The 10,036-nt window shown below is 58.9% G+C and overlaps 1 protein-coding gene across 1 annotated transcript in view; it reads left to right on the top strand.

Annotated features, from left to right (window-relative positions):
- Positions 1–10,036, top strand: part of PTPRN2 (protein tyrosine phosphatase, receptor type N2) — a 269,989-nt gene that overhangs the window by 218,507 nt on the left and 41,446 nt on the right. Inside the window, exon 10 of the mRNA XM_023523601.1 lies at positions 8,870–9,017. Coding sequence (XP_023379369.1) covers positions 8,870–9,017 — 148 coding nt within the window. The remainder of the gene's footprint in view (positions 1–8,869; positions 9,018–10,036) is intronic.

Raw genomic sequence — 10,036 nt, 5'->3', positions numbered from 1 at the left:
CCGTCGGGCCCCATGGGGCCCGGCGGCAGCGGTGCTGTCAGTTTGGGAGGTTCTCTTCTGGAACTTCGCATCCGAGAAGATCTTTTTGGTCACGCATTTTCCTGCCTCTGTTTCCCTCTCGCGTCCCTGCCTCTCCCATCCGCTCCCGGACCCGAGGCCGGGCTGGGATCCCTGAGGCACCGAGTGCATTCCGTACGACGCAGGGACTCGCTGGGGGCCAGGACCGAATTTTCATTTTCTCACTCGAGAAGGACTGTGTATTAACTTAGAGTAATGGAATTTGTTGTAAGACAAATATTTGCAAATGCGTCACTCCTGTTGCCCAAGCAATTTATAAAAGGCAGATAGAAACAGAGCTTCGGCCAGACAGCTCCCCTTCCCGGGCCCCCAGAAGCAGTGCCTGCCCCTCGGAGGCCGACAGGGCCACCGCCGAGCGCTCTGCAGCACGTTGGGTCGGGGGGGTTCACCCGCGGTAGGCGCGGGGGCCCGACGCCGGCGAGCACAGAATTAGGGGGACCGAGCGGCTGAGCTTCTCCGTTCATCTCAGGCTGTCTCTTCTACGTTCCCCACTTACCTGTGAAGACGGACAAACGCCGAAACGCCACTGACGTCGTAGAAATCAGACAGCTTAAATGGAGCGTTTTGTTTGATCAACAGCCATTTCAGGAGTTTAAAATGCCTTGGGAAGATATTTTAAACTTTCAAAAAGCAGAAATTAGTAGAAATGTAAATTTTAATGAATTTTCCTTTAGACGTGTATTAATTGAAGTAGCTGCGTACTGATATTTAAAATCACCACATTGTCAATTATGGCTTTTTGTTTGGTTCGGTTTTGGGGGGTTTTTTTATACTGTCTGTAGACCAAAATTATAAAGAGAAGAGAAATACACAAAAGATATTCGGTAAAGGCAGGTGGTCTGGATGAATAATGTTGCTTTCATTAACATACTTCCCTTATTAACTGTATAATTAATTGTGCATAGCCGAGGGAAGCTATGGAAATTGCATTTTGAGATGTATCAAAGCTGCCTTATGCTTCAGACTTCCATGCAATTTACCATTAATGAAGCCGAGGTGGCAGCCTCGGATCTGTAATTATTACTTACTATTTGAATGACAAGCAAAGAATTTTATCAGCCGAGTTTTAAATGAAAAGGGATTAGCAGCTAATGTTGAAATTGTTAATCTTTTTTTATGAAAATAATTTTGAAGAAAATGTTTAGTGGAAGGAGAGGTTCGAGGAAAGCGTTTGCCGTTAAAATAGCCATTTCCTGATACTCCATACGAATTCGTCCACGTTTGTCAGTGAGATGCAGGTATTTTTGGAAGCGAATGACTATTTCATAGAATCCTGAACCACTGTGCATTCCAGGTATGAAACTGTGCAATATTCCTCAATATCCCAGCAAAGGTGAGAGAAGCTAAGAGCCGAAGCTAAAAAATTAAAATACATGAGAATATTCTAGAAGAAACTTAAATTCCGTTTATTACGTAAGAGTTTGCCTTCTGTCCCGCCGAGGGCCCCTCGAAGATGTAAACAGTAAATATCGAGCAAGGGCGCTGTTTGGCGACGCACGGGCCTCCATATCCCGAAGGGTTCCACTGGCCTTGCTGCCGGGGCTCAGTGTCTCTCACCTGCATTTCCAAAGCGATGCTGGATGTCACCTTAACCCACACAGAGGACACGTTGGAGTCCGCGTCAGAGACCAGAGCTGTCGCATGTTCCCAAGCTGGACGAGGGGCTGCATCACTCAGCAGACGTCTGCTGACCATCAAGGATGCTGTGAGGTCATGAGGATCCAGCAACCGGATTATCGGGAGTGTCCCAAACGCAGCTCACGCTTACCTCTTCGTCCTGGATTTCCCACTGAGTTGACGGCAGGGACTAAGTCCTAAGTGTGAGTCTCCGCCTGCTTAGGGCCCACGTCACCAGAACAGAAGGCCATGAATGTTCAGGTTTCCAGAAGCTCTGGAAGTCTGACCTGGGAGGGATGGGTACGCGGAGGGCCTGGGGCGAGTCGCCCACGCTCCCAGCCATGGGCTACCCAGGAGACGCCAGCTGCCTGGCGGGCACAGCAGGGCCTGGAGCACGGTGTGGGCGTGAGGAGGACAAGCAGGAGGTGCCACACGGTGCAGACGCACATCTTCCCTTTCCCAAAGCTTCTCCTTTCCTCAAGCCTGGTGTCTTGCTGGTCTCGATCTAAGTGTCTTAGCACACCGGGCCAGCACCTGAGTCTGTGTCGCCTGGGGCCTATGCGTGACCACAGTCATGACTTAGTGACCAGCTCCGCCGTCCAGTGTTTCTGACCCGCCGGTGGATGAGCTGGCCGGGACCGCCAGCGAGCACACGGCTCTGGCAGGGCTCCTGCTTGTTGTGGGCACACGCACGCGCGCGCGCACACACACACACACACACATGCACGCACACACACACATACACACACGTGCACATGCACACATGCGCGCGCACACACACACACACACATGCACGCACACACACACATACACACACACGTGCACACACCGATGTCGGCATTCAAGAATCGCCTCACTTGTGTAAAAGTGTCTCTAAGTGTCCCGGTTAATTTAGTTGTTGGCTGGTTTTACATTTACACTTGGGGTTAAGCTGTTGGCTGTTCATTTTCTGTGGCATTTGGGCAGATCTGCCTTCCGCGAGGTCCGTGTGAAGGTGGGGATGGAGAGATAGTGCTTCACGCATCCGCACGCCCTGTCTGTGCAGGGTCAGCAAGGAGGTTTTTCAGATTCTTACCCAGACTTTTGACTTCAGGTAAATTAAGACTTGTTCCTGAGAGCGAGTCATCAAGACCTTTCAGGGGATACAGAGTTGGGACAATTACAGAATATTTTGCAAACGAAAGGGTTGCAGAAGCTGAGCAGAGGACAGGCCAGACGATGACGTGAGCCGAGTCTGTACCAAACAAACGGAAGTCCCCACCGGGCCCCGTCGGCGAGTCCTGGCCATTCTGCCTCCAGCGTCCCGTCCAGGCGAGCAGGCGTCAGGCGCCGAGCACACGATGGAGTGTACGGATGTCGCGCTACGGGAAATTCGCAGGATGTTGTTAACCAGTGTTACCCCGGGAAATTTAATTTAAAAAAAAAGAGAGAGAGAAAAGCAAGGGAACTTCGAGCTTCTCCCCTCGGCCGCCGCTCCCCTCACTGCCTGGGCTCCGGCCGGCGTGACCTTCCCCGTGTCTGGGCCCTGGGTCCCCCCAGTCCCCAGTCTCATGCCCCTGCTGCCCTCCCCCATAGAACCCCACGGTCCTCCCCGTCTGCAGCTCCCCTTCCGCCCCTGCCCCCTCCCTCCCGGTCCTGTCTCTCGCCGCTGCCCGAAGCTGCCTGCCTACCTGGTGTGCGTGTGGTCCGTTCTTTAGCCAGGGACTCAGCCCCATGAGGACGGAGCCTCTGACCCGCTCCCTGCCCGGTCCCCGGAGCTCAGCATATTTCCTGGCCCATCTGACGTTCTTAAAAGAGTCAGGCGCGAGAACGAGCCAAGGGCGGGCCGCACCGCACGCTGGGGGGGCTCGTCGTGCAAGCTCCCTCTTCTCCCCTAAATTTAAATACCGATCGCTGTACGTTCGTGGAAACTGTGGTGAAAGTCTCTTCGTTATTTTCCACTGCTTGTAAGTATGCTTCGTGTTTTACCTATGTTCATATAACTTTAATTTTTAAGATGTTCAATAAGATAATAAGGTTCGTCAAATTATTCACTTAGAATCGTTGGAGCTTCGTGAAGAACGACAGCCTGAAAACGCGTGGTGACACCGTCACCGCCACTATCATTAAGCAGCTTCTTCCACAGTCTCCTGCAGGAGACCTCTGTCCCCGTCCCCTGCGCACCCACCCGAACGTGACCTCGTGCCGGAGGGTGCCCGGCGTTCAGCTACCAGCCGTCCTGCAGGACAGGCCTCGCCCCGTTTAGTAAGAGCAGGTGGAAAAGACAAAATCACTTTTTTTCCCTGTTACCAGCAAGGCATATGGATATTGCATTGTGTGTCCACTGCCCATAGTCAGATTCTGTCACCACCTATTCGACTTTTCACCCCGTCTCCCTCCCTCTCCCCGCCGTAGCCGCTGGTCTATTGTCCACGTCCACGAGTCTCTGTGTGTTTGTCCTGTTCGTTCGTTGCTTTTAAGTTTATATCCCACATGTGACATCATGTGGTTTTCGGCTTTTTCAGTCTGGCTTATTTCGAGGTCCCTCCACGCTGTCGCGATGGCAGGATTTCACCTCTTCTCAGGGCTGGGTCATTCTGCCTTGCATGTGAGGACCAGAGCTTCTCCGGCCAAGACCTGGGAGCTTGTTCCTGCGGACGCTGTTTTCCGCACCCCCGAGCTTCCTTCTCAAAGCATCGACGTGGGAGCCCGGAGCGGGAGCCGTGCCTGTGGCATGGGGCGGGTCTTGGCTCCGAGGGCTCACAGCCCACGGAGGAGACGGGTCCCATAAGGGCCGAGCACCTGGCGCTAGGGACGGCGCACGCACATCCCAGACGGTGGTGACGTCCGGGCAGACGGCGGCGGATCTGGGCTCTGAGGCGGGCTGAGACTTTGAGAAGCGGGCACTCAGGGACTCGCTGCTCTCTGAGTCTGCAAGCTCGCCATCACGTCGGGGCCGTCCCAGGACCGTTCGGATGTGGCACCGCCTGTTTAGCACGAAGTGTGGATGACGGGGTTCGTCTGATCACCCCGTTAGAGGGAAGAAGGCAGCGAGGAAACCGACAAAGCCCTTACGGGACTCGGGGCAATTCTTCCAAGTTCCAGAAGATTGTAAGGCAAATTTTTTAAATTTTTTGGATGCCCATCGTCGATGTAAAACTTTTACCTGTGATTCTAATGACTCACGGAAGCCTCCAGCTAAGTAACGGGACGTGGGCCCGTTCTTAGAAAATTCACCTCCCCGGGGGAGGGGGTGACCCCAACACCCGCCACTGTTGCCAGAAGCAGAAGGCAGCTCCGTCCTGGAGCCGAGGTTGTTACAGCAGAGAGGGTCTGACGACGGGGCTGTTGGGAGGGACGAGGGCAGCGGCGGGCGGCGGCCTGTCCCCGCCAGACCCGTGAAGGCGGGTGGCGTCTGCACAGACCCCGACGTCTGCATCGGCTCATCCCGGGAGGGTCGGCGTGAACGAAGCGTAGAGGAGGGAGGTGACTGGAGTTGGGGTGGGGGCCGGCAGGGAACCAGCCCCAACGGGACAAAGCGTAAGTTACTCAAGCGACGTTTGACAGGGCAGTGGCAGTCGGGGCACCGTGGGCGGGCCCTGAAGTGGGGGCGCTGAGCCCCCGTGCTGCCACGGTCGCCTCGTGGAGGGCGAGAGGCGAGGGGAGGAGGGGTGCGATGTGGGGGGCCTTGGGCTCACCCCCAACCTCTCCAGCCTCGGCGCAGCCCGTCTTCAGCTTGAACCAGGAAACCCTACGAAGCCAGCGATGTCCGAGGCCCCAGCAGCCTGACGCCGGCCCCGGCACCCACACACCCCCTCGCACACGCACAGACGCGTGCGCAGCACCCGACGCCCGTCTCCGGCACGCCTGCGGCTGAGCGTCCACCCCGGGGAAGGACCCGGCAGCGCTTCAGCTGGTGTTAACGTAGCTCATTGCTCCCGAAGGTGACGGCGTCTGAGGAGAGTCACACCTACACCCGTCCTTGTCACGCCTCTCGCTCCGGAAGGGAGGGGCCTCGCAGTATGTGTTGCTGTCACCGTGTTTTGTCATTTAAAACCCTCCCCTACCAAGGCCTGGCGTCCCCCACAGACATGAAAATATACTCCCGTGTCACAGACGAAAAGCATCTCGTCAACGAGCGAGAAAGTCCCCTCAGACGCGGACGTGCAAATCACGTCGGCTGACAGCATAAATGATGTCTTACGAAATATTAAAAGAAGAAACGAGGAACAGATCGAAACCGAGACGACGGAACAGGACGGAGAGATTACAGAGCAGCACGAGCCGAGACAGCGGAAACGCATCTCGGCTTTAACGCAGTTACGTACGTCTTAGGTTGACTTAATTCTAAATCAAAATAAATAATGATGTTTACGTCTACTCGTTCCTCCCTCCTACCACCCGAGTTTGCTTATTGGTCTGTTTATATTTCTGGCCGTAAATGTAGAAATTCAAGTGATCTGGCAGCGTGATTTCATGTCCGCTGGATGAGGTCATTGTGACGGCGTAAGCGGCCGTAGTTTACAGGAACCGGGGTGATGTCCAGCAGCCTCTCGCAGACAAGATTCGAGATCGGATGACGCCTGCCAAGGTTCGTGGTTTTAGAATCCGTCATGTGTCACTGAAAGAAGCTCATCTGTTCGTGACCGATTTTCTGAATAGTGTTTTCCAGAGCAAAGCGAAGACGCAGAGTCGTTTTGCTGGGAGCTGAGTTACGCCCGCCTGCGGGGTGCACCTTAGCCCGCCTCGCAAAAAGCAGCCGCGGAAATGCTGGGACGGCGTCCTGAACCCCCGCCTCCCAGGGCCTGTCGCCCCGGACTTTGGGCTGGATGCGCTTGTCAGCATCGTCACAAAACTTAGTGTCGTGGCATGCAAGAGCATCCTTTGGGACCGAAACACGCGTTTGCTATTCCATGATCCTCTCCAAAGAGAGCCTTCCGCCATTCACGCTTTCTTGTCTGAGCCCCTTAAACGTGCTTGGTCCCCACATGGGGACCGAGGGAGGGTGAGCAAGGCCACATGATCCCTGGCACCGGGATCGTCCTCATTCCCCGGGGCGTGTTCCCTGTGTGGCCTCGCAGGTCTCGGCCATCTGCAGGGAGGCCAGTTGGTGGTCCCTGAGCGGTTCCTGCCCTCCCGTGGTGTCCACAAAGCACGGGCCTGCCCTGCGCGGGCTCGGACCCCACCGGCGTGCCCACGGGCCAGACAGACGGGGTGGCAGGCATTGGCCGGACGATACGAACAAGTCAGCGCCAGTCAAACCAGGGACAGGAGGTGCGGGCGCCCAGCAGGACTCTGTCCCCAGGCCTCCCGTCCTCCCCCTGTGTCCAGCTGTCCCCAGAGTGGGTGCCATGAGCAGGGAAGTGGCTTCGGGCAGCCGCTGAGGGGAGGCAGAGAACAGGCCCGTCCTGCCCCTGGGAGTGACCTGAGCTGGTGACACTTGGCGTGAGTGGACACGGGGGACTGACAGAGGTGTCGGGGTGGACATGCGGAGAGGGTGCCCACCCTCCAGTGGACGTGGGTGCCTGACCGAGACCTAGTCCCTGCATATGCGCCTGCCCCCCGAGCCGGGGCTGGTGTGTGTGTGCGTGGGTGTGCGTGGGTGTGCGTGGGTGTGCGTGGGTGTATCTGAGAACCCGTGTCCGCCTGTGACACACTGAAAGCCCACAAAGTGTTGGAGGAGGGACCGTGATTTCTTCAGGGCACCATGTTAATATCGCGGCCGATTCGGTCTTCAAAACGCTTTTCCTTAACGTCGGGTGTCTCGCGAGTGGACAGCTAACCATGAGGGCAGACGGCGGCCGCGGGGCTGGCTTTGTGCGAGGGCGTCCGGGGCCCTTCGACCTTGTCCACTGCTCGTAATCGCTACGCCGGACAAGGGCCCAGAAAAATAAGACGGAGCCGAGCAGCCGCGGGCCAGGGGTTCGGCTTTGCCGCTGCGTGTCGGTCACTGACGCTCACAGCTGTTCACCGTTGTGCATGCGTCGGAGCAGCCCAGCCGAGTCGTCACCCGGTGGATTCGGGACGTGGGCTGACGATAGGGAAATGGCTCCCGTTACAGGAACGGGCCCCGGATGCAAGTGCGCGGCGTGGCTGCTGGTGACCGGTTCCCGGGCGCCCACCCCCGTCCCTGGGGTGGGGCGGGCCTCTCCTCGTGTCCTGTGCGCATCGTCAGCGCACACCCGAGGAAAGACATCTTGTAATTAAATGAACGCCGTTCATTCTGAAAAGGCCAGGAAGGCGGTGGCCGGTCCCCGTCTGGCCCCGCCGGCCGCCAGCCTGGTGCCTCGCGGCCCCGTCTGCAGCATCTCCTGGGGACGCCTTCCGCTCCTGCCGAGGGGCTTCGGAGCGGGCCACCTGGCCAAGACGCGGCCTGGACGCATGAAACCGTTTCAAACTGTGGGTGGCGCTGTTTGCAGTGGCAGAGTCTCGAGCAGTCACTGCCACGTCGATGTGGAGAGAGCGGGCAGAAGGCCTTGAACCGAGCGGAGCGCCGCCTGCGGGTTGCCGTGCAGGTCGAGCTTGGGCAGCAGCGCGTGCTCAGCGTCGTTTCTTCTGCTTTCCATGGCGTCCGTGTCCACATGCCACGCCGTTCCCACTGCTCCGTGAGGCCGTGTCCATCTCGCTGGGGCACAGGGAGCAGGTTCTCCCACGTGTCCCCAAGCCCGCGACCCCCGCCGAGCCTCCCTGACCCCGCGGCCGCATTCGAGGCCCCACCGTCCCCTTGCCCCGGCCAGACACACCCGCGTCCGTGCCGGCCCCTCCCGGCCTGAGTAACCCCCACGCTCCAGAGCCTGAGCAGACGCCCCAAAGGCCCTGTCTCCCTCCCGCACTCCAGGCTAGACGTGCTTTCTGGCAGTTTTTGCCGGTTAATCAAATCTGACCTACCACGAGTGTGTCCTTCACGCCAGCCGAGGACACGGTGATGTCAGGACCTGAAGGTCCTGGCGGCCACAGCTCCGCACCGTGGTGGACACAGCACAGACACCTTTGAACCACCAAAGGCAACGCGCGCACAGCCGTGTGCATTTTGGGCCCCCGGCTTGTCTGTGGTCTCGCCAGACCGGGCATGATGCAGACCCCCACCCTCGCCCGCACGTGACGTGTGGGCCGCCTCCGCCGGCCTCCTGGCGTCCCCGGTGGCGCCACGGGAGCCAGCGCGGGCCACGGCCCTGACTCCATGTTTGCGCCTCAGGCCTACATGGAGGACCACCTGCAGAACAAGGACCGGCTGCAGAAGGAGTGGGAGGCACTGTGTGCCTACCAGGCGGAGCCCAACAGCTCGCTCGTGGCCCAGAGGGAGGAGAATGTGCCCAAGAACCGCTGCCCGGCCGTGCTGACCTGTACGTACGCCCGGGGCCATGGGGGCCGTGGGAGCCGTGTGGGTAGTGGGGGCCATGGGGGCCATATGTGCCGCGGGGGGCGTGGGGACGAGGCGTCTCTGTGGGTAAACCGCGGGCCTGCAGCAAGCCTTGCCGCCTCCTTCGTCCACGGCCGGCCTTCTCAACTTAGGGGGAAATCTTACCCGATTTCCACCTGCATCCTGCCGCACGGGGTCCAGGGCGACGGTATCACCTAAGCTCAGCGTCGGCCCCCTGCCTGAGCCCCGTGCCATGCGCCCCGCCGTTCTGCCCGAGGCTCCGGACCCCGGTGGCGGCCGAGGGCCCGGGCTGGCACCCGTGAGCGGGCAGGTGCCTGTCTCACCCCAGCGCCCACCCTGGGCACTAGCGTCACCAGCCTCCCTCCAGCCCGAGCGTCTGCCTCTCTGCGCTGGCATCTCTCCCAGCCTGTCCCTCCAGCAAGGTCCCGCGCTCCCGATTCGGCGGCCTTCGACGTGCCCGCCTCCACGCGCTCCGCTCTGGCCCCCGCCTGCGACTTCCCGCCTCAGCCCGGGCCTGTCTGCCAGCCCCGTGGCCCTCGGCGGGACGGCCCTGCCGCACGTGGCTCCCGAGCCAGAGAGACGGACGACCGCAACGCCCCGGCCTCAGCACCGCCTGCTCGCTCCTTGCTGCCTCCGGCGCCTCCATGTCTCGGTGCGTTGGGCGCTGTCTGCACGGCCTGTCGCCTGCCAGCCCCGGGCCCCCCCAGGGGACGCGGACGACAGTGCAGCGGCGGGTCGCCGGGGGAATTCAGGAGCGACCGGCCCGCGACTTCCGCCCCCACGGCCCGGGGGTCCCGGCACATCCAGGCAGCCAAACAAGCAGAGGCGGCCGGCGGCCACTCATATCCCAGAGGCCTGAAAAGTTTAATGTGCTTTTTAAGTTTTCTGCATTTTTAAAAAGAATTATGCAACATTCCGCTCATCTGCTTGTTAAATTAAGAACAGTAATATGCTATTTGGGTCTGCCACCTTCCACAAAAG

This window comes from Pteropus vampyrus, unplaced genomic scaffold, assembly GCF_000151845.1.
Source record: "Pteropus vampyrus isolate Shadow unplaced genomic scaffold, Pvam_2.0 Scaffold396, whole genome shotgun sequence".
In the NCBI taxonomy this organism is placed as follows: Eukaryota; Metazoa; Chordata; class Mammalia; order Chiroptera; family Pteropodidae; genus Pteropus; species Pteropus vampyrus.
Note: the sequence above shows the minus strand (reverse complement) of the source record. Positions and strands in the feature narration are given on the sequence as shown.